The 24,471-nt window shown below is 42.3% G+C and overlaps 1 protein-coding gene across 1 annotated transcript in view; it reads right to left on the bottom strand.

Annotated features, from left to right (window-relative positions):
• Nucleotides 1-3,715: 3,715 nt before the first annotated feature.
• Nucleotides 3,716-24,471, bottom strand: part of UNC119 (unc-119 lipid binding chaperone) — a 74,369-nt gene continuing 53,613 nt past the window's right edge. Inside the window, exons 3-6 of the mRNA XM_069761235.1 lie at nt 16,210-16,323; nt 13,284-13,386; nt 6,157-6,329; nt 3,716-4,333 (exon numbers count right to left, since the gene is read on the bottom strand). Of these exons, the coding sequence (XP_069617336.1) occupies nt 4,221-4,333; nt 6,157-6,329; nt 13,284-13,386; nt 16,210-16,323 (503 nt within the window). The 3' untranslated portion in view covers nt 3,716-4,220. The remainder of the gene's footprint in view (nt 4,334-6,156; nt 6,330-13,283; nt 13,387-16,209; nt 16,324-24,471) is intronic.

Here is a 24,471-nt window from a genome sequence, read left to right as displayed (position 1 = left end):
TCATACTTACCTAAAGGGGATGTAGAAAAACATGGCAGCTTTCATCTAAAAACAGTGCCACCCCTGTGTACAGGTTGGCTGTGGGATTGTAGCTCGGCTATAAAAACTTGATTCCAGCTCACCCAGTTGCTCTATGCTCATCCACCTGGGGCTCATACACCGGCCTCACATCAAGGAAAATAGAAAAAAAAAAATTGGAGTCCGGCTCAACAGGACTGAATTTTCCTTTTCAAAAGAAAATATAGTGCATACAAAAGAAAAATTTACATGGTCGACATGACCCAGTCATGAGTAAGACTGCCTAGCGCAGTCGAAACGCATCGACTGGGTCATGTCGACCATGTAAATTTTTCTTTTGTATGCACTATATTTTTTATTTTGAAAAAGAAAAAGGAAAATCCAGTCCTGTCGAGCCGGACTCCATTTTTTTCTACTTTTCCTTATTGTAGCTCAGCCCCAAGTTATGTTCACACAACTTCTTTTGTTTTTTTTGCATTAGCTTAGCTGCAATAACAGACACATCCCAATCCCATGGACAGGTTGGCACAGTTTTTTGTTGTTTTTTTTGGGGGGGAGGTGGGGAAAGGGGAAGAAAAGAAAAAAAAAGTAGCCATTAGGAAGAAGTACGGTAATTTATAAAGAATTGTAATATTTAAAAAAAAAAAAAAATCATCTTCATGCAGATATAGTGAAGGCTGCAATTTTGCCCCACAGTAACCCTGGATTAATAACACAAGATGGTTCAGATGATGTTTAGAACATGTGATGAGATTCCAGGGATAGCTGGGGAGATCTGGTTCATTAGCAAGAGGCACTTGAAGCACGCATGCCTATGCTAATGTTATCGTGATGAAATGAGATGATGTAATAGGCAGAACCCTGTTCACATTCCGTTTATCAACTGCATTCCTTTTAGAACAGAAACTGAATTAGGATTGTGTCCATTCTTGATTTAAATAGAAACAAAGGGGCCCATTGATCTCCGATTCTTGTTTATTTTTATTGTATATATGCGGGCATTCTTTTTTTCTTTTAAATACTAAACAGAAATCAACAAGGCCCCTTTGATTCCATCTGAAACTAGAATGTATACGATCAGAATTCTGTTTGGCCGTTTTAAACTGAACAAACTGATTAGTAAAATCGACAAGTGGACTCAGCCGAAAGAACTTGGTGTGGATAAGCATTTTAACAGCTTTTTATTCAGGTCCTCAATTCCTTTAGGGGAGACCAAATAACATCACATTTAACTCCTATCAGCTCATTTGAGGGAAAAAAAAAAATTATATATGTATATATATATATATATATATATATATATATATATATATATATATATATATATATATATATATATATATATATATATATATAGTTATATATAGTTATTGGCCATAAACACCTTCGTCTGCAATCTTCATTCCTTTCCAGACTCTATAATATGCAGTTTGCAGCCTGATCTAAGTTTTAGATTCTTCTATCCTGTGGGAGTGTCCCTCCCTGTAATACATGCTGGATTTGAGCTCCAAACGTATATTTAGAATGCTGCGGTCTTCATTTGCTTTAATATATACAGTATGAACAGCTTACACATTTCCTTTCCATATGCATTCCTCCTCGTCAATTCGCCATAAAACTTAACATACTTTCCACTGCAGGTTTGTGTAGAACACCTTCTTCCTATAGCTAATATTGCGAGAGGACAGGGGGGAGAAAGTTGTTAGAAAGAGGAGCTTCAGTGGATTTGTATATTTTTTTGCAGAGCATTCAGCTTGATAAAGAACATCCAGACACTATGCAGGCTTGTCATGTAGAAATTGTTAATTTTTAATGAATAATTTTTAGAAAGTTACTTACTTTGCATTTAAGAAGCAAATGAATAATAAAAAAAAGCTGGAGATGAGCAGCACATTGATCCTTTTTTTTTTTAAATCCAAAGCACATACATTTTGTTCATTCATGGTAGTGTTTGGTGGAGTGAAAGATTATAGAATATACTGAAATGAATGGATTCTACCAGATCAGTGAGTATGTATGATGATGCACAGTAGCTATTATAAAACAAGCTAAAGAACATGGATTTCTAAGTTCCGACATCGGACGGTAGTACATTTTGCATTTCTACCAGAAAAGAACCTAAAACAAGGTACAGAATGTATTTGTCATTCTCAGAATGTTAATCTTTTCTTGGTTTTAGAAATTGGCTATAATAATACAATACTACTAGAAAAAGTGACAAACAGTCAGGTGCCAAAGCCCTGATCAAAATGGAATAAAACCAAAAAAAGAAAGGCTACTGATAAAAAAAAAAAAAAAAGGGATGAACAATAGGATCAACAGATTTGGAATGTTTCGGAATTTTCTGAAGGTGACCATACCCAGCAGATCAAAGTTTATAAAAACAAACCAAAGTCGGGTGGCTTTTCGCCGAGAACATTTAGCTGACCAATTACATATCTTCACCAGCATTCAAAAAGAAGTCTGACAAGTTTGAACCTTTCATCTAATAGTCACTGGTAGTGTAGCATACATGGGTCACTTGTCGATACACAAATCATGGTCCCTGAAAGAACACCCCACAGGGTAAGAGGCCATGTTTAATGAATGCTCGCTTCTACTTCTGGAACAAATGTCATTTGTGGCATCGACTAACTCGTCTACTGCCCAATATTATCTGAAATACGTGTCGACGCAACAATTGATTCATTCAAAGTTTGTTCAACCGTCTTCTATCTAAAGTGTATGGCCACCTTATTAACCTTACATAGTCAAAGAACATTGTCAGATGAAATCACACCTGAGAGACAAGTAAAATTACTTAAAGTCTAATTATACTAATTAGTCACATCAAATCATGTGACATTGTCCACCTCCTAATCAGCGACACTGTACCACACGGTGATACAGAACATTCTAGAGAGAATCCAGAGTTACTTCCGTAACACTGGCATCCTGAGGCCCACCAAATTTACATCAATTCAACCGGTGTAACATATACAATATACAGACAGTCAAGTATTAGACAGGTCAACAGACTTCGGGTTCAGCATTATACTGGAAATCTCATACAATTCAATATACTGTGTTATGTACATTGTATTATACACAGGCATATTCATTACACATACAATGTATGCAGATTACCTCCTCACATAAAAAAAAACGCACCACACGTATCCTCTGGCTGAAAGTGTATTCATCAGTGTCCATTAATTAGGTGACATCATTAATCATTGCTTATGTCACCAATACCTGGTGAACGGAGCATATATAATGGAACAAGTCCCCTTTCACACGAGGGCACTACATTGTCTTGTTCTTGTACCAGTGCGAGTGCCAACGCATGTATCCTCCTATTCATATCACTAGTCTACCCACTAGCATTTATTTTTCCCACTCAAAAATATATTCTGCCCACAGAGCTGGTTGATATGCTTTTTGTGTTTCCCTCCCTCTTTCTTCATATTTGCACAGTGTTAGAATTTTTTTTTTATAATTTATTGAGTTTTACAGTGCCGCCAAAAACCAGGAAACTTTGTACCATGCCTGGCTGTTATTTTCGAAAAAAAAAAACCTGCAATATTTAATTGTACTTTTACATTGAATGAACACTAACAAGTGCAAGCCTACGAGGAAGAACAGATTCAATCTTTGGCTTGGATTTCCTTAACAACGGTCTGGTCCAAGCTGACACATCACATCATGACTTCTTGCGTGTTTTTCATTTTTTAATAAATACATAGAAGAAAACTTCTGTCCCACGGGAACGATCAATCCCAAGACAACAAGACAACATGCCCAATTGAGATGACAAAGACCAGTCCTACGACAATCTTGGAATGGTGTTTAATAGTCCTTGTTCCAGGAGGACACCCGTTCGTTGAACAGGACACGGGTGTTTGTTTTTTTAAACTATTCACATTATTGAGTTCATCACCACATTCTTGTTGACGGCATTCATATCACTATGAAGGCGTCCATACCAAAGGTGGAGCGTTAGTAAGGTTCTTGCATTTCAGTGTGCTAGACGGCTCGGGGAGTGAAGGGGCAGATATGGATGCAGTCAGATAACTTCTATTGGCAAACGATCTTGTTGCTTGGGTTGGTTTCCTACATGAAATCGTGTACGATCCCTTACATAACTGCTAAAGGGGAAGGGGATTGTTTTCAATGCTTCAATTTTTTTTGCAATTTTTTTTTGTTTGTTTTAGACAGCAGGATCAAGGGCCCCCACTATATGAATAATCTGCCTTGTTGTGCATCACTAACTTGTTGTCCACAAAGTAGAAACTGTCTGATTGTGTCTCATAGGGATGGATGATCATTTCACGAACTGCAAAATATAAAAAAAAGACACAAAAATAAAAAAAAGTGTAAGACAAACAACAGGAAAGAGCTCAGAATGTCTCACATCACAAAAAAACATGAAAATAAGGAGGGAGGACAAGGCATATAAAAGTGTTTTATGACTTAATTTAGAGAGGGATAAAATAATAAATGGCAATTTAGTCACACAAGCCAAAATAAAACATCTGGTTATTGCTCTATATGCCTTGGATCCTTTTTTCCAGGCGTTTAATACGACACATTAAAGGGAACCTGTCACCCCGAAAATCGCGGGTGAGGTAAGCCCACCGGCATCAGGGGCTTATCTACAGCATGTTACCTGAAAGAGGTACCCCGATGTTACCTGAAAGAGGAGAAAAAGACGTTAGATTATACTTACCCAGGGGCGGTCCCGCTGCTGGTCCGGTCCGATGGGTGTCTCTGGTCCGCTGCGGCGCCTCCCATCTTCATTCCAAGACGTCCTCTTCTGATCTTCAGCCACGGCTCCGGCGCAGGCGTACTTTGCTCTGCCCTGTTGAGGGCAGAGCAAAGCACTGCAGTGCGCAGGCGCCGGGCCTCTCTGACCTTTCCGGCGCCTGCACACTGCAGTACTATCCTCTGCCCTCAACAGGGCAGACAAAGTACGCCTGCGCCGGAGCCGTGGCTGAAGATCAGAAGAGGACGTCTTGGAATGAAGATGGGAGGCGCCGCAGCGGACCAAAGACGCCCATCCGACCGGACCAGCAGCGGGACCGCCCCTGGGTGAGTATAATCTAACGTCTTTTTCTCCTCTTTCAGGTAACATCGGGGGCTTATCTACAGCATTACAGAATGCTGTAGATAAGCCCCTGATGCCGGTGGGCTTAACTCACCCGCGATTTTCGGGGTGACCGGTTCCCTTTAACTTGTCTGGTTATAACATGATACTTATTAAATAATAACAATAAGGATGGGGCACAATGTGAAATTAGCAGAGAAGGGGAGATGTGATCAGAAGCCATGGAATTAACCATTATACTGAAAGAGTAGTAGATGAATGGAACAAACGTCTAGGAGCTGTGGATGGAACATCAACAAGTGCATCGAAATGTTTTTGTTTTAGGGTAGATATAAAATAGTAAAACTAGATAGAAAAATAATGACATAGAAACCCATACTATGGGGTCTGTGTCATCATCTGTGATTTTTCAAGAACTTTCTTTGGCCTATGTTGCTGGGAATAATGACAAAGTAGCCAAGCCACTTGAAAAAAAATTTAGATATTACTGCCAAACTAATAAATCTATAGTTTTAAGTTACTGAATAATTTATATAGAGATGGTCTTGTCTAATACATAGTTGTTATAGGGGCACTTTAGCTTTTACATAATGAAGTATTCTACGCACATAATTGGAGGTTGGTGAACGAGGCACAAGGCATGGCATGGAATGACACCACTATAAAATACAGTTGATAAGTGTGTCCTTTCTTATCAAAAGTCTCTACATTCTGGTAAGCATTGGATCTAGAACACTATACAAACTAAACATGGTAAAATATGCTCATCTTGTTTTGATATTTTGAGTAAGGCCGGTGTCACACTTGCAACTGCAATGCGAGAAACTCGCGCGAGTCTCTCGCCTCAATACCCGGCACTGCCGCCGGCACTCAGGACCGGAGTGTGCGGCTACATGTATTTCTATGCAGCTGAACGCTCTGGTCCAAACCGCCAGCAGCAGTGTCGGGTATTGAGGCGAGAGACTCGTGCGAGTTTCTTGCATTGCAGTTGCAAGTGTGACACCGGCCTAATTTGAAGGTTTGCGTGTACAAGGTGGTGAAGCAATACTCACTGAGGTCTTCTGAAAGTTGTGGGAATTCGTAGATATGTTCACATGTGTTTTTACTGCTGGGAATGCAAAACCCAAACTCAAAGTCAAAACTTTTCAAAAGTTGGTCCCGAAAATAATGTCTCTCAATCATCCGGAAGTTATTTATAGGCTTATCACCGACTGTAAATTCAACCCTGGAGAGGGGGAAAACAAGGGAAGTGGGGATGACAAATATTAGGTGCATAATTAGAGAGGCACTTTTGGTGTAGGTGTTCCTGCACTGGAAATCTCTGGGACAGAGAAAACTACAAAGGGGGCCACTTTACAATCACAGTTCCTACAAATTGTGTGGAGATGATACCATAGTATATTACAACATTGCATAACTTTTCAATTCACAAAAAATAAGTCTCAAAAGGGAGAACCTGTTGCTTGCTCAAAAAATAAATAATGAGTTAAAGGTCTTGTTAAAATCCCTGAGCTCTCCCGATCCAGGAGCTCTTTTCTGTTCTTCATTGCAGAGATATTCACGTTTGTTTCTCCTGGAGAGCACTATGAAATCTCAGCTTTGCAGTCCAATTGGACATTTCTTCTGGTTTTTTGGGGGGACATGTGATTTGACTTCTCCCTCACAGACACTGCCCAACACAGTTCGGCAGCTCGTCTAGCAGTCTCAGAAGCTGTCGAGCTGTGATTGGAAGGATCTGGGGTGGAGAGGTAAAAGTGTACACCTCCAGAGAAGACTGAAGAAACGCCCAGTTGGACAGCTAAGTAGAGATTTCACATACAGAACTTAAAAAAAAAAAAAGTCAATGGGAATCGCTCTTCAAATGAACAACCCAGGGCAAAATGGAAGAGTAGAAGAATCATGATGCCAGGGATTTTTACAAGGCATTTCAGTTTTTAAGCAAGTGACAGGTCTTTAAAATAGATCTTGTAACCAGGTCAAAAATGCCCAGTTTTTTGCTCTTATTTTATACTCGCTGCTTCCTTGAGGCTTTGTTTTTATTTAAATCAAATAAAAAGGATTTCAAAGATATGGGCCTTTATATTTAGTGATCATATTTAGAGGTCTTCACGAAGTAGGCGTTGCTCATAGAGTAATAACAGAAGTTTAAATACCCATCCCCAGGGAGCCCTGTGAGTAACACTCCCCTGGTAAAGACCATGAGAATTAGCACCAAACTAAAGGATTTTAATCACTGTTTTTTGTTTTGTTTTTTTAAATCAGCCATTGGTTCCAAATACTCAGCGAAGCAAGAAGAATAAAATGTGGGCTGTTTTTGCTCATCTTTTATAATCGGACCAGTTGTTTTCACCTGCTGATACCGGGCAAACCCTTTGAGAAAAAGTGACTTAACTTTATCTATCGAACCAGTTTAGATAATTAGTGGATGACATACCTAGCAACCTAAAGTAAGGGTACCGTCACACTGAAACGACACTGCAGCGATACGACAACGATGCCGATCGCTGCAGCGTCGCTGTTTGGTCGCTAGAGAGCTGTCACACAGACAGCTCTCCAGCGACCAACGATCCCGAGGTCCCCGGTAACCAGGGTAAACATCGGGTTACTAAGCGTAGGGCCACGCTTAGTAACCCGATGTTTACCCTGGTTACCAGCGTAAACGTTAAAAAAAAAAACACTACATACTTACCTTCCGTGTCTGTCCTCCGGCGCTGTGCTTTCCTCTGCACTGTCAGCGCCGGTCAGCCGTAAAGCAGAGCGGTGACGTCACCGCTGTGCTTTCCGGCTGGCCGGCGCTCACAGCCAGTGCAGAGAAGCACAGCATTGGGGGACAGACAGCGGTAGGTAAGTATGTAGTGTTTGTTTTTTTTACGTTTACGCTGGTAACCAGGGTAAACATCGGGTTACTAAGCGCGGCCCTGCGCTTAGTAACCCGATGTTTACCCTGGTTACCAGTGAAGACATCGCTGAATCGGCGTCACACACGCCGATTCAGCGATGTCAGCGGGAGATCCAGCGACGAAATAAAGTTTCAAAAGATCTGCTACGACGTACGATTCTCAACGGGGTCCCTGATCGCAGTAGCATGTCAGACACAGCGAGATCGTAACGATATCACTGGAACGTCACGGATCGTGCCATCCTAGCAATCAAAGTGCCACTGTGTGACGGTACCCTAAGACCGTGTACTCGCTGTTCTAAACACAATACCTAATAAGGCACAGACCTGGATATTTCTATGGCCATTTATGGGAAGGCTCTATCTGAAAACTAGAACACAAACCACTAAATAGAGTGAATTTGTTTTTTAGAATTATTTTTAGAATTTGGAAGAGAGTCTGTTCATACACGATTTTGACAAAGTACAGTTTGATATTCACTTTTTCATCCATAAGGATTGCAGAAATAATTTCTATGGGACAATTATAAATAAAAACTACCCAAAAAGAACCCGAACTTTAAAAATAAAGTTTGCTGGCATTTTCCAAAAGAAATTCAAGTTGAATATTTCTGGGGCTCATGCTTTAGCATAGTTTTTTTATTTTGTATTACTACAAGTCTTTCTTGTTTTTCTGTACTTTAGCTTTTGTGACCAGTCTTGTGGGTTTTATTTTTATATCTAATTTAAATTAGGACTTGTCAGTCATCTTAAATCAGTTATCAGTCAACGAACTCCTGCAGTTATGTGGCTATTGTTTAGTACTACCAGCAACACCAGTACATGAAGTTGTTTGGGTTTAAGAACTGTCCAGTGAGTATATAGGGGAAGTATACATCAGGTCTGAATTTTTGAACGTTTTGATATTAATGCCTTCCAGACAGATTTTCCCTTTTTTAAATTTTTTTTTAAATTTTGTTTACCCTCTTCCAAGAGCCATAACATTTTAATTTCCAAATCGACATAACTGCAGGAGGGGTTTGTCATTCAAAACTACAACTTTTCCCACAAAAAGAAAAAAAACTAAAAAAAACATTCAATTTAATATTCAATGTACTGGAAAAAGGAAATTCAAAGTGTGCCGAAATTGAAAAATAAAAATGCAATCGTTTTGGTAATTTATGTACCATATTTATTTTAGCTAAAATTGTAGAAAAAGGTTTTGCTTGATTAGTCACCGTTTTCCAATACCTGTAATGTTCTAATTTTTACACTAATAGAGCTGTATTAGGGCTTGTTTTTTTCACATGGCGGTGATATTTTTATGTGTACCGTTTTGAGGTGGATATGAATTTTTGATTGCTTCTAAGTGTGTTTTTTTGGAGTGCTTTAGAGACCAAAAACCAGTAATTCTAGAGTTTATTTCGATTTTTTTTTTTTTTATATTATGGCGTTTACGGATTGGGTGTATGCTATATTTTGATAGATCAAACTTTCATGAATACAATACTACTACATATGCTTATTTTGAAAATGTAATTCTAATGGTGGAAGAGGGGGCGATTCTAGTTTTTAAATTTTCTATATTTAACCAGTTTAATTTATATTTTTTTAGCCCCCTTGAGGGACTTAAAAGGAGGGGGTTGCAAGAGCATATGGAAGACAGCGCCCCTGCAATGCGAGTTCTAAACGCTCGCTGCTGTTACAGGCAGGTGATCATCTGCCAACAGTGAGGCAAGCTCAGCTCCTGAGCCTGCAGCAGAGATGGAAGGTCCCAAGAGGTAACACACCAGTTAAAGGAACACTAAATCTAGAAATAAATGTTTAAATTAACCATACGTTTTTGGGCCTTAAAGGGACACTGTCAACTGAATTTGGAGGGAACAATCTTCAGCCATGGAGGCGGGTTTTTTGGGTGTTTGATTCACCCTTTCCTTACCCGCTGGCTGCATGCTGGCTGCAATATTGGATTGAAGTTCATTCTCTGTCCTCCATAGTACACGCCTGCGCAAGGCAAGATTACCTTGTGCAGGCGTGTACTACGGAGGACCCAAAAACCCCGCCTCCATAGCTGAAGATTGTTCCCTCCAAATTCAGGTGACAGTGTCCCTTTAAGAACCAAGTTTATTTTGTGTGCCACCACCTCTTTATTCCTGACTGCACGTAACTATTCTCTGCTCTTGAGATCGTGGCATACGCATCCATCCATCATTTATGGTATATGCTGCCCATATACCATAAGGCCATGTCCACACAGTGCGTTTTTTACCGCGGAAACGCAGCGGTTTTGCCGCTGCGGTTCCGCGGCTGTTTTCCATGCAGGGTACAGTACACTGTACCCTATGGAAAACAGGACCCACTGTGCACATGGTCCTGAATTGAAAAAAAAAAAACCGCACTGATTAGCTGCGGTAAAAAAGAAGTACCATGTCACTTTTTTTTGTAAAACAGCAGCGGTTCTGCACCCATAGACCTCCATTGTGAGGTCAAACCCGCAGATCAAAAATAGATCTGCGGGTTTTATTGCGGTTTGTGGTGCAGAACCGCTGCAGCAGGAAGTGCGGGGAAGCGGGCGGAAGTGCGTGAGTGGAGTGTGGCTGCCCCGATCCCACCCCCCCATGCTCCGATGTCACCCCCCTGTGCTCCGATGCCCCCCCACCGTGCTCCGATGCCCCCCCCCCCCCGTGCCCTAATCTCCCCCCCTTATACTTACCCGGCCTCCCGGTGTCCGTCCAGCCGTCCTCTCCCTGGGCGCCGCCATCGTGCAAAATGGCGGGCGCATGCGCAGTGCGCCCGCCGAATCTGCCGGCCGGCAGATTCGTTACAAAGTGCATTTTGATCACTGAGATATAACCTATCTCAGTGATCAAAATAAAAAAAATAGTAAATGACCCCCCCCCCTTTGTCACCCCCATAGGTAGGGACAATAAAAAAAAATAAAGAATTTTTTTTTTTTTTTCACTAAGGTTAGAATAGGGGTAGGGTTAGGGGTAGGGGTAGGGTTAGGGTTAGGGGTAGGGTTAGGGTTAGGGTATTTTCAGCCATTTTAACCCTAAAAAAATTCCTAGAAAACACACAGACTCTGGCTAGAAAACTGCATCAAAAAACGCATCAAAAAACGCATCAAAAAAGGACCAAAAAAGGACCAAAAAAAGGACCTGCGTTTTCTGCCAAGAGCTGCAGTTTTTTAAAAAACAGTCCTGAAAAAAAAAGGATGGAAATCAGGAACGTGTGAACATACCCTAAATGTCCCAAGATGGGAAACGCCTATTAGGACTAAGTTTTCATTTTTACATTGAGATCATGTTTTTGTGCAGAACCAAGAAAAGTTTCAGGCCTTTGAAACCATTCTGACATACATGATATTTACATTTCAACTTAAGAGCATTTCTTTAATTTCTCTTTTGAACAATTAATTTTAAACAGCTGGTCCCAGGTTATTAAAGTGCAGCAGAACTGCTAATTACAGCAATATAAGGGACAAGTTAGAGAATAAACCATTTAAAGTTAAACACGAATGAAAAAAATTTCGGCATGAAAGAACAATGTCCATCAGTAATGTAAAATGTTTATGATGCTTTTATTGTTTAACATTAGCCTTTCATTAACCACTTTAAAGGGAACTTTTCAGTAAATTCAAGCAGGGATGGGCTCTTTCTTTACCATAGTAGAGACTTGTCAAAAAAAAACAAACCAGACATCAAAAAGCCCCCCAAAGAGCTGACCTCATGAGTCTTTTTCCCAATACCAAATCTTCTTTAAAGGGAACCTGTCACCCCCAAATTCAAAGGTGAGCTAAGCCCACCCCATCAGGGGCTTATCTACAGCATTCTGTAATGCTGTAGATAAGCCCCTGATGTATCCTGCAAGATGAGAAAAAGAGGTTAGATTATACTCACCCAGGGGCGGTCCCGCTGCGCTCCTGGTCCTTCAACAGGGCAGACAAAGAACGCCTGCGCAGGAGCCACAGCATGAATGCAAGAGGAGGATGTCATCGTAAGAACATGGGAGGCCCCGGACTGGACCGCGACACCCATCGGACCCGGACCGCAACAGGACCGCCCCTGGGTGAGTATAATCTAACCTCTTTTTCTCATCTTTCAGGATACATGGGGGCTTATCTACAGCATTCCAGAATGCTGCAGATAAGCCCGAAACCGGTGGGCTTAGCTCACATTCGATTTTGGGGGTGACAGGTTCCCTTTAAACTATGATTACTATTCATAAAGATCGGTGACATTCATGCCAGTCTTGGTGAGGTGCATGTTGAAGCCAAATATTTCTGATTCACTAAGAGGCACGTTCGACATGTGATGTGCATCTCTCCACAAATCTTTCCTTCAGCCACTCAACGACTGGAGTAAGATTTGTGGTGTACGATGCTTAACTCATCATGAATTAGACAAGCTATCGATCCCCAGCTTTGTCGGTTTTGGTTTATCTGGGCAAAATTGGCATTAAAAAGGTTGCAAAATTTTAGCTCGGAACCTCACTTTGAATAATCGGGGGCCTATGTTTTCTCAAAAATGCAGAAGTACAGCAGTTTGCAAAGAAGAAACCGTTCACAGTGTGATGTCGTCTGAGCATCCTTTAAAGGGAACGTGTCACCAGAAAAACCGCTATTAACCAGCAGATATGGAGTTAATCTGCAGGTTAATAGAATTAAGAACCTCCCAATGCCTGCACTTGGCTGAACACCATGCAGAGAAAATTAACTATATTCCTCCTCTCCTCTTCCCAGCATTTTAGTGTCAGTCACGGGGCAGGCGACTGCAGGGGTTCAGCTCTGGGTATGATGTAACTGTCAGCCCGGCCCTGACTGACAGCCCGCCCCAATGGGAGTCAATGACCCTCAGTGCCAGGGGCACTGTTACAGCCCACCACTCTGTATACTTAAAGCGGATGATGCCGCCCCTGTGACTGAATCCGTAATGCTGTAAGAAGGAATAAAGTCCATTTTCTCCCCGCAACGTTCGGGTAAGTGTTGGCACAAGGCAGGTTGATTTTTTTTCTGGTGACAAGTTTTAAAATTCTTTGAATTAAAATTTATACGACCCAATGATCGGGCAGACAAGTGTTCATTCCCCAAAAGATTTGTGTATTCATATCCTTAGATCAAGTGACAAATGCTCATTTTAATTGCTTCATTAATGTAGACATTAAATTCATTGTTTGATTGCCCGGGGCGTTGTGCTGCCAACAAAGATGTGCTGCCGACACTAACAAGACTAAAAGGGATGCAAGTGAACAATCACACAGTCACATATAGCACAAATGAGTGAAAGTGGGGAAGTTACTCACGTGGCTCCAACTTGACGTAGTCGAAGGAAAGCAGGGGTGAATTGATATCTTACAAATCTACCTGCGTTTGGATCTACATCCTTTTTATCACCGTGTTCCCGCTCTACAAGATAGAAAGCAATAGATGTACATTTAGCAATGTAAAACTTGCTAAGTAAAAAGCACCAAAATTTTAAAATGAAACAAAGTGTAAAAAAAAAAAAAAAATAAAAGACATTTCCATTAAGAAAGCAGTAAATTTGTAGATGAAGAAAAAGCATCTGGCAATTCAGAAAAGTGTGTATGTGCGCTGTACACGAAGTAGTAGTCGTTCTCAGATGGAACTGTTCAGACTTTGCTGCTTCCCGAGACAACTGGATGCACAAAAAGCTGGGAAGTGGGTGCCGGATCCCCATCAGTCTGATCTTGATAAACTATCCTAAGCATTGGTCATTACTTTTTTTTTTTCAGAGGACAACCTTTTATTCTCGAAAGGACAGGCGATGACTTGCCGATTGTCCCACCAAATCAGCAGAATAAGGACTTGTTATTCCCAATGGGGCTCCTCTATCCCTGTTGGTTGAGCATGTGCACTGTTACCCCATCTGACGCTCCACTCATTTTAACTATATGGGGCTGCCGAAAAAAGTGAAATGCAGCGCTCAGCTGGCCCCATAAGAGGCCGACTGGAGCAGCGGTTGAGAATGTGCGTTACTGTGTGTCAAATAAATGGAGATAAAAGTGCCCTGTTCTGCCGATCGATGCAGTTCCCAACAGTCCGTTCTCACTGATCTATAAGTCATCACCAATCCTGTGGACAGGTGATCATTTGTTGTCACCGGAGAACCCCTTTAAATATTGTAAGCAAAGAAAACCCTTCTAAACAACTACTTGGTCCCCATACAGTTTGTAGCACCCCATGTAATCAACTCCTGTTATTGGCAGAAAGGACGGATGCACATGTTGCCGATTTTCCAGGTAGAAGAAATGCAGCATAATACACTACCAGCTAAGCTAGTGCTTATCTTTAGACTTGTTCAGATCAGTCACTGAAGAGGTCATCCTGATTTACAGTCGGCTGAAGCCAGCTGACAGTTAGCATGACGTCAGCACAGACGTCCGATCGACAGAGCAGACAAGAAGAGAAGGCGCAGCACGGACGTCCGAACGACCGAGCAGACAAGAGGAGAAGGCGCAGCACGAACATCCGATCGACCGAGCAGACAGGAGGAGAAGGCGCAGCACGGACATCTGATCGACCGAGCAGACAGGAGGAGAAGGCGCAGCACGGACATCTGATCGACCGAGCAGACAGGAGAAGGCGCAGCACGGACATCCGATCGACAGAGCAGACAGGAGAAGGCGCAGCACGGACATCCGATCGACAGAGCAGACAGGAGGAGAAGGCGCAGCACGGACGTCCGATCAACAGAGCAGACAAGAGGATTATGCGCAGCACGGACGTCCGATCGACAGAGCAGACAGGAGGATTAGGCGCAGCACGGACATCCGATCGACCGAGCAGACAGGAGGAGAAGGCGCAGCACGGACATCTGATCGACCGAGCAGACAGGAGGAGAAGGCGCAGCACGGACGTCTGATCGACAGAGCAGACAGGAGGAGAAGGCGCAGCACGGACATCTGATCGACCGAGCAGACAGGAGAAGGCGCAGCACGGACATCCGATCGACAGAGCAGACAGGAGGAGAAGGCGCAGCACGGACGTCCGATCAACAGAGCAGACAAGAGGATTATGCGCAGCACGGACGTCCGATCGACAGAGCAGACAGGAGGATTAGGCGCAGCACGGACATCCGATCGACAGAGCAGACAGGAGGAGAAGGCGCAGCACGGACGTCCGAACGACAGAGCAGACAGGAAGAGAAGGCGCAGCACGGACATCCGATCGACAGAGCAGACAGGAAGAGAAGGCGCAGCACGGACGTCCGATCGACAGAGCAGACAGGAAGAGAAGGCGCAGCACGGACATCCGATCGACAGAGCAGACAGGAAGAGAAGCTCCGTTGACAGGAGGTGAAATGAAGCGGAGGGGAACTGCTGCCCAAGCCGGAACACATTGTTGAAGGGCAAAAAACAGGCAGGAAGTTACCAACTACCTGCCGGTAAGGTCTTAGTCCCATAGGACAAAAAAATGAAATCCTGGAAAACCTATTAATGAAATTTTAAAAATATTTTATTTGCATGTTATTGACATTTTCTGCACATAAATTTTCCTGTTGTGCAGATTGCAAAATCCACAGTATGTCAATTCTTTGAGCGGATTTTATTGTAGTCTTCATTCTTGCAATAGTGTGAAATTCACTACAAAATCTGCATGTAGCAAATGTGGATTTTAATGTGCTATCCATAGATTCCTGACGCTCAGGCTGAGCAGTGCCGTAGAGAGACAGGGTGCTTCAGAGTACAGCTTGTGGAGAGGGCACAGCAAAAACACTAACTGGAGGAGCTTCAGTCCAAAGCCAATTTATTTTTGCAAATTACGGTAACAAAGTGATATGAAGCGAGTTCTGCTACCAATTGCTTTCGGATACAGTGATAGTATGTCCAAAGTGGCACAGTACCCGGGTGACAGGGCCAAAATGAAGCTTTGGGGTCAGTAGCAGAGTGGAAAGTAAATAGCAAGTTTTGCTTTTTGATAATTTTCAATAGAGGTTTGTGTAGAATGAGGTAATCAGACATCTCTTTACAAGAGGAATTGATTTTGGAGACAGATATTGTAGAGATAGATGCCGTTACATCCACATCTAGTCACATAGTCCAGAGTCACGCAGATCTAGCAGGTACGGGAATGGTGCTGTATCATATACAATGCAGTGCAAAATTAATTTTGAACTTTCCACGGTCTTCCTAATGGCCATCATTCTGATTCGCTTCTTGCCATCAAGCAGAACAAAGACGGCCCGTGTTTTCCATTTCTATCACTCACCAGATGCTGGCGGCTTTGTGATCTCAAATAGGACGGTTCCAGACTCCATATCACGGATCTTAAAGCGGGTGAAGTCAATCTTGTAAATGTTCTCTTCTGGGGTGCACAAGTAATCTGAAAATAGAAGCAATGGTTATTGATGTTTTATGTGGAAAGGTTTCTCCACCAAGGGTTGCAAATATGCAGAAAAGACTATGAAAAGTAAGGATGCAATTATTCCTCAGGATGTACAATAAAATATCCTTGTTATAGAAATCCTAACAATACGTTTCTGGACACTGAAGTGTAGCATAATGGGAACGAAAAAGGACTTGCTGAATGAATAGTAAAAATAGTAATAGAAGTACTGGTCTAATTACCGTAGATTAGATCTTTTTTGGGGAGGACAACTTACCGTATATACTCGATTATAAGCCGACCCGAGTATAAGCCAACCCCCCTAATTTTGCCACAAAAAACTGGGAAAATTAATGACTCGAGTGTAAGCCTTGGGTGGCACATGCAGCAGCTACCGGTAAATGTAAAAAGTAAAAATAAGTACCAATAAAAATAAAATAAATTGAGACATCAGTAGGTTAAGTGTTTTTGAATATCCATTTTGAATCAGGAGCCCCATATAATGCTCCATAAAGTTTATGATGGGCCCCATAAGATGCTCCATATTAAAATATGCCCCATATAATCTTGCATAAAGGTTAATAATGGCCCCATAAGATGCTCCATAAAGATATTTGCCCTATATAGTGCTGCACAAAACTTGATTATGGTTCTATAAGATGCTCCATACAGACACTTGCCCCATATACCGTAATGCTCCAGAAACGTTAATTATGGCCCCATACAGACACTTGCCCCATATAGTGCTGCACAATTGTTATGGCCCCATACAGTGCTGCACAAATGTTATGGCCCCATATAGTGCTGCACAAATGTTATGGCCCCATACAGTGCTGCACAAATGTTATGGCCCCATATAGTGCTGCACAAATGTTATGGCCCCATATAGTGCTGCACAAATGTTATGGCCCCATATAGTGCTGCACAAATGTTATGGCCCCATATAGTGCTGCACAAACGTTATGGCCCCATAGATGCTCCATGCAGACATTTGCCCCATTTGCTGTTGCTGCGATAAAAAAAAAAAAAAAAAAAAAAAAAAAAATCACATACTCACCTCTCCGTCGCTCAGGCCCCCGGCACTTTCAATAGTTACCTGCTCCTTGTTCCGGTGCGGCTCCGCCTTCTGCACTGACGTTCAGCAGAGGGCGCGCACTAACTATGTCACAGCGCCCTCTGACCTGAGCGTCACTGCTAAAGACAGAGCGACGCCCGGAACGAGGAAAGGTGACTATCGCGCAGCGCTCCCCCTCCCCGTTATACTCACCTGCTCCTGGCGCTGTTCAGTCCCTGCTTCCGACGCCGCAGCTTCATCCTGTACTGAGCGGTCACCGTTACCGCTCATTACAGTAATGAATATGCGGCCCCACCTCTATGGGAGGTGGAGCTGCATATTCATTACTATAATGAGCAGTACCATGTGACCGCTCAGTACAGGAAGAAGCTGCTGCTGCCGGCGCCGGGGAAGCAGGGACCTGCGGGAACTGCGCCAGGAGTAGGTGAGTATTATTAGGCAGCCCCCGCTCCCCCTCCCCTGCCGACCCGATGACTCGACTATAAGCCGAGAGGGGGACTTTGAGCTAAAAAAAGTGGGCTGAAAATCTCGGCTTATACTCGAGTATAAGTTTGTGGCCATTATTGGGAGCATACACTCAGGATGCATGTGTCCGACGTTGGCCACTGGCAGGGCTGATGCCGAGGCATTCAACCACCATAGGGACCCATTGGTGTCAATCGTGTACCACACAGTACTGTATACGTTTCTTTGGAGTGGTCCTCGGTATAGAAAATTCAATCGCATACTGGCCAAACAGGCATGAAGAACACACTTTGGCCACCATTGGTTGAATGGCCACCTATGGAGACGTTACAGTGTACGGTGGGAGAAGGTCCTGATATACTGTAGGCCGGGAGCACAGACGCAGTGTGTACCAGGCTTTAAATCAAAGAAAAAAGCCAATTCTCCAGCGTTATGTAGGTAAAACTTCACATTTATTTGCTCTTCGTTAAAATATCATACTGGCATAACACAAAAATTCCGATATACTGACCAACGCATTTCGACTTTAACCAGTCTTAATCATGGTTACGCTTTAGATCAAGTGTATGTATAGGTTATACGAGCAATTTCATTACTGTATCATAGACCTCACACAGTGTATGCTTCACTATTTTTTACATTTTTCTTATGCTTTTTAAAAACAGGTTTCCCCCACACTCGCCAACCACCTTTTAAAAATATTTTTAACCACCTCCCTCCTGATGAACAGAATTAATGGTATAATAAAAGTATTAAATTGACTTCTACTGTAAAAGAAAAAAAAAAAAAGTGGAGCAGGTAACATGGCTAATCTTATTATATACTTGCGTTGTAATGTCTTCACATCCTGTTCCGTCCAGATGTGTCCGGATCCCAGAATTCCAAGAGGCGGAAATTCACCGATCTCCATATTGGGACACCCAAGTGATGGGTGTCTCAACATGGAAACTGCTGGTTGTACCAGCCTCTTGTGAGATACTACCAGCGGAGCACCACCCACAGACTGTATACGCCATACTCAGCCTCTTGCGCGGTACCACCAGCTGAACACCGTTGCACCACACACACTGTATACGCCAAACTCAGCCTCTTGTGCAGTACCACCAGTGGAACACCATCGCCGCCGGGATCATCTATCTTTGTTTCTCCAGCGATCAGTCCAATGGTAGAGTAAAATATACCTTTTATTTATCCATTGAAAAGTTCCAGATTTCTTCAGTAGCAATATTGCATACATTCAATCCCTTATGGACATGGAATGTATGCAATACTGTTACTGAAGAAATCTGGAACTTTTTAATGGATAAATAAAAGGTATATTTTACTCTACCATTGGACTGATCGCTGGAAAAACAAAAAGTTTTTCTTTACATGTGTGGATTTATCCCAATCCGTTCTCCATGCGAACTGTAACCACAGGTTGGATGTATTCCTGTTTCTTCAAAGCGGTGAGCTGGCTTTGCCAAAAACTTTATATAGCTATATTTATATTACATACGTACATACACACTTGCACCGTCTTTTTGCGTTCAGGGCGCTTACGGTCTGCCAAATGCATCCATAGGCTGCTGTTGGTAGAGCTACTACTACTTTATGGCATATAGCGGAGACACAGCTCACAGGTCATCCATAACCATCTGCCCATTAGATAATGTCAGAATGTGGTGGCATAAAATAGGTTTAAAGTTTTGAAAATTTAAAGTAAAGCCCTACATGTATTCAGTTTATCACGGTACTTTTTTTTTTTTTTTTTTTTTTTTTTTTTTAATAAAGCAAAAGTTCTGGCTTTTGAATTGCCTAAAAAAAAAAACTGCCATTTTGTTGAAGAAAAAAAAAAAATTGAGTTCTTTCCATGAACTCCCATGAATTCACCACTTCCCTTCAAACCCCCCCCCCCCCTTTTTGCACTGCATTGCTCCATTGCAGAGATATTCACAGTTACTTCTACAGCGCAGCATGTGAAATCTCTGTTTGTAGTCCAACAGGACATTACACCGTGGTCTTCTCTGTGGCCATTCACGCTCACCCCTCCCAACCAGATGCTGCCAATGTCACTGGAACAGCACCCATATCCTGGAGTAATGCACGGAGCCTCATGCTACACCGGCGGGGGAGAACCAAACAACTTAAGTTGAAACTGAGGTTTACCCATGTGTGCTAATTAACGGCAGCGATTACAAAATGTGTGATTTTTACAGGGGCTAGATCCCCTACAAAATGCAATGTTCTGAATTTATACTGTCACACGTTTGTGCTGACAGACTTCCACTGAAGTCTAAAAATGTGCGACATTAAAAAAAAAGGGGGACAATAAAACAATTTGTGCGCATAAGAACGTTAAAAAAAAATAAATAAATAATAAAATGTCCCAAGACGCAAATCATATAAACCAAAAGTTTGCGATTTAATCAATGCCCACATTTTATAGTTATACTAGCTGAAGAGCCCGGCGTTGCCTGGGCATAGTAAATATCTGTGGTTAGTTATAGCACCTCACTTCTTTTATTTTCCCATCACACCTCTCATTTTCCCCCTCACACCTCTCATTCCCCCCTAACACTTGTCATTTCGACCTCACATCTGTCATTTTTCGATCACTCCACTATTTTCCCTCACTCCTCATTTTGCACTCTCACCTTTTCATTTTCACCTCACACCTCTCATTTTCAACTCACACCTATTTTCCCTCACTCCTCATTTTGCACTCACACCTATCATTTTCCCCTCAGTATATACATCTTTGTCATCTCCCTTATATATAGTAAACACCTGTATGTCATCTCCTGTATATAGTACATACCTGTATGTCATCTCCTCCTGTATATAGTATATACCAGCAAGTCATCTCCTCCTGTATATAGTATATTCCTGTGTCATCTGCTCCTGTAGTATATACCTGTGAGTCATCTCCTCCTGTATATAGTATATACCTGTATGTCATCTCCTCCTGTATAGTATATTCCTGTGTGTTATCTGCTCCTGTATATAGTATGTACCTGTATGTCATCTCCTCCTGTATATAGTATGTACCTGTATGTCATCTCCTCCTGTATATACCTGTGTGTCATCTCCCCTGTATATAGTATGTACCTGTATGTCATCTCCTCCTGTATATAGTATGTACCTGTATGTCATCTCCTCCTGTATATAGTATATACCTGTGTGTCATCTCTCCTGTATATAGTATATATCTGTGTGTCATCTCCCCTGTATGTAGTATATATCTGTATGTCATCTCCTCCTGTATTAGACCGCGTTCACACGTTAGGTGGTCAGTATTTTTACCTCAGTATTTGTAAGCTAAATTGGCAGCCTGATAAATCTCCAGCCAACAGGAAGCCCTCCCCCTTGGCAGTATATATTAGCTCACACATACACATAATAGACAGGTCATGTGACTGACAGCTGCCGTATTTCCTATATGGTACATTTGTTGCTCTTGTAGTTTGTCTGCTTATTAATCAGATTTTTATTTTTGAAGGATAATACCAGACTTGTGTGTGTTTTAGGGCGAGTTTCATGTGTCAAGCTGTGTGTGTTGAGTTGCATGTGGCGACATGTATGTAGCGACTTTTGTGAGATGAGTTTTGTGTGGCGACATGCGTGTAGCAACTTTGTGTGTCGAGTTGCATGTGACAGGTTAGTGTAGCAAGTTGTGTGCAGCAAGTTTTGCGCATGGCGAGTTTTGCGCGTGGCGAGTTTTATGTGTGGTGCCTTTTGAGTATGTGCAAGTTTTGTGTGAGGCAACTTTTGCATGTGTTGCAACTTTTGTGCATGTAGCAATTTTTCCGCGTGTGCAAGTTTTGCATGTGGTGAGTTTTCCATGAGGTGAGTTTTGCACGTGTGGCGAGTTTTGCATGTGGCGAGTTTTGCGCGTGGCGAGTTTTGAGCGGCGACTTTTGTGTTTCGACTTATGTGGCGAGGTTGGTGTATGTGTGGTGAAATGTGTGCTGAGGGTGGTATATGTGTTCAAGCACGTGGTAGTGTGTGGCACATTTTGTGTGTGTGTTCATATCCCCATGTGTGGTGAGTATCCCATGTCGGGGCCCCACCTTAGCAACTGTACGATATATACTCTTTGGCGCCATCGCTCTCACTTCAAGTCCCCCTTGTTGACATCTGGCAGCTGTCAATTTGCCTCCAACACTTTTCCCTTCACTTTTTCCCCCATTATGTAGATAGTGGCAAAATTGTTCGGTGAATTGGAATGAGCGGGGTTAAAATTTCGCCTCACAACGAAGAGCCCGGCGTTGCCTGGGCATAGTAAATATCTGTGGTTAGTTATAGACCTCACTTCTCTTATTTTCCCATCACGGCTCTCATTTTCCCAATCACATCTTTCATTTTCCCCCTCACACCTCTCATTTTCTCCCTCACTCCTCTCATTCCCCCCTAACACTTGTCATTTCAACCTCACATCTGTCATTTTCTGATCACTCCACTATTTTTCCCTCACTCCTCTCATTTTGCACTCACACCTTTTCATTTTCACCTCATCTCTCATTTTCACCTCATCACCTCAGTATATACATGTTTGTCATCTCCCTTATATATAGTATACATCTGTATGTCATCTCCTGTATTTAGTATATACACCTGTGTGTCATCTCCCCTGTATATAGTATATACCTGCTGTGTGTCATCTCCCCTATATATAGTATATACCTGAATGTCATCTCCTTCTATATATAGTATATACCTGTATGTCATCTCCTTCTGTATATAGAATATACCTGTGTCATCTCCCCTGTATATAGTATATATCTGTGTGTCATCTCCTCCTGTATATAGTATATACCTGCATGTCATCTATATATAGCATATACCTGTATGTCATCTCCTCCTGTATATAGTATATACCTGTAGGTCATCTGCTCCTGTATATAGTATATACCTGTGTGTCATCTCCTTCTGTATGTAGTATATGCCTGTATGTCATCTCCTCCTCTATATAGTATATACCTGTGTGTCATCTCTCCTGTATATAGTATATATCTGTGTGTCATCTCCCCTGTATATAGTATATACCTGTGTGTCATCTCCTCCTGTATTAGACCTTATTCACACGTTATTTGCTCAGTATTTTTACCTCAGTATTTGTAAGCTAAATTGGCAGCCTGATAAATCCCCAGCCAACAGGAAGCCCTCCCCCTGGCAGTATATATTAGCTTACACATACACATAATAGACAGGTCATGTGACTGACAGCTGCCGTATTTCCTATATGGTACATTTGTTGTAGTTTGTCTGCTTATTAATCAGATTTTTATTTTTGAAGGATAATACCAGACTTGTGTGTGTTTTAGGGGGAGTTTCGTTTGTCAAGTTGTGTGTGTTGAGTTGCCTGTGGCGACATGCATGTAGCGACTTTTGTGAGAGGAGTTGTGTGGCAACATGCGTGTAGCAACTTTGTGTGTGTCGAGTTGCATGTGACAGGTTAGTGTAGCAAGTTGTGTGCAGCAAGTTTTGCGCATGGCGAGTTTTGCGCGTGGTGAGTTTTGTGTGGTGCCTTTTGAGTATGTGCAAGTTTTGTGTGAGGCAACTTTTGCATGTGTTGCAACTTTTGTGCATGTGGCAATTTTTCCGCGTGTGCAAGTTTTGCGTGTGGCGAGTTTTCCATGAGGTCAGTTTTACACTTGTGGCGAGTTTTGCAAGAGCCTAGTTTTTGCATGTGGCGAGTTCTGCGCGTGGCGAGTTTTGAGCGGCGACTTTTGTGTTTCGACTTTTATGTGGCGAGGTTGGTGTATTTGTGGTGAAATGTGTGCTGAGGGTAATATGTGTTCAAGCACGTGGTAGTGTGTGGCGCATTTTGTGTGTGTGTTCATATCCCCGTGTGTGGTGAGTATCCCATGTCGGGGCCCCACCTTAGCAACTGTACGGTGTATATACTCTTTGGCGCCATCGCTCTCATTCTTTAAGTCCCCCTTGTTCACATCTGGCAGTTGTCAATTTGCCTCCAACACTTTTCCTTTCATTTTTCCCCATTATGTAGATAGGGGCAAAATTGTTTGGTGAATTGGAACGCACGGGGTTAAAATTTCGCCTCACAACATAGCCTATGACGCTCTCGGGGTCCAGACGTGTGACTGTGCAAAATTTTGTGGCTGTAGCTGCGACGGTGTAGATGCCAATCCCGGACATACACACACACACACACACACACACACATTCAGCTTTATATATTCGACTAGCTGAAGAGCCCAACGTTGCCTGGGCATAGTAAATATCTGTGGTTAAGTTACAGCACCTCACTTCTCTTATTTTCCCATCACGCCTCTCATTTTCCCCCTCACATCTCTCATTTTCTCCCTTACACCTCTTATTTTCCCCCTCACTCCTCTCATTCCCCCCTAACACTTGTCATTTCGACCTCACATCTGTCATTTTCCGATCACTCCACTATTTTCCCTCACTCCTCATTTTGCACTCTCACCTTTTCATTTTCACCTCACACCTCTCATTTTCCCCTCAGTATATACATGTTTGTCATCTCCCTTATATATAGTATACACCTGTGTCATCTCCTGTATATAGTATATACCTGCTGTATGTCATCTCCTCCTCTATATACCTATGTGTCATCTCCTTTGATATAGTATATACCT

This window comes from Ranitomeya imitator, chromosome 3 (genome assembly GCF_032444005.1).
Source record: "Ranitomeya imitator isolate aRanImi1 chromosome 3, aRanImi1.pri, whole genome shotgun sequence".
In the NCBI taxonomy this organism is placed as follows: Eukaryota; Metazoa; Chordata; class Amphibia; order Anura; family Dendrobatidae; genus Ranitomeya; species Ranitomeya imitator.
The sequence above is the reverse complement of the archived record's forward strand: the minus strand, read 5'-3'. Positions and strand labels throughout refer to the sequence as shown.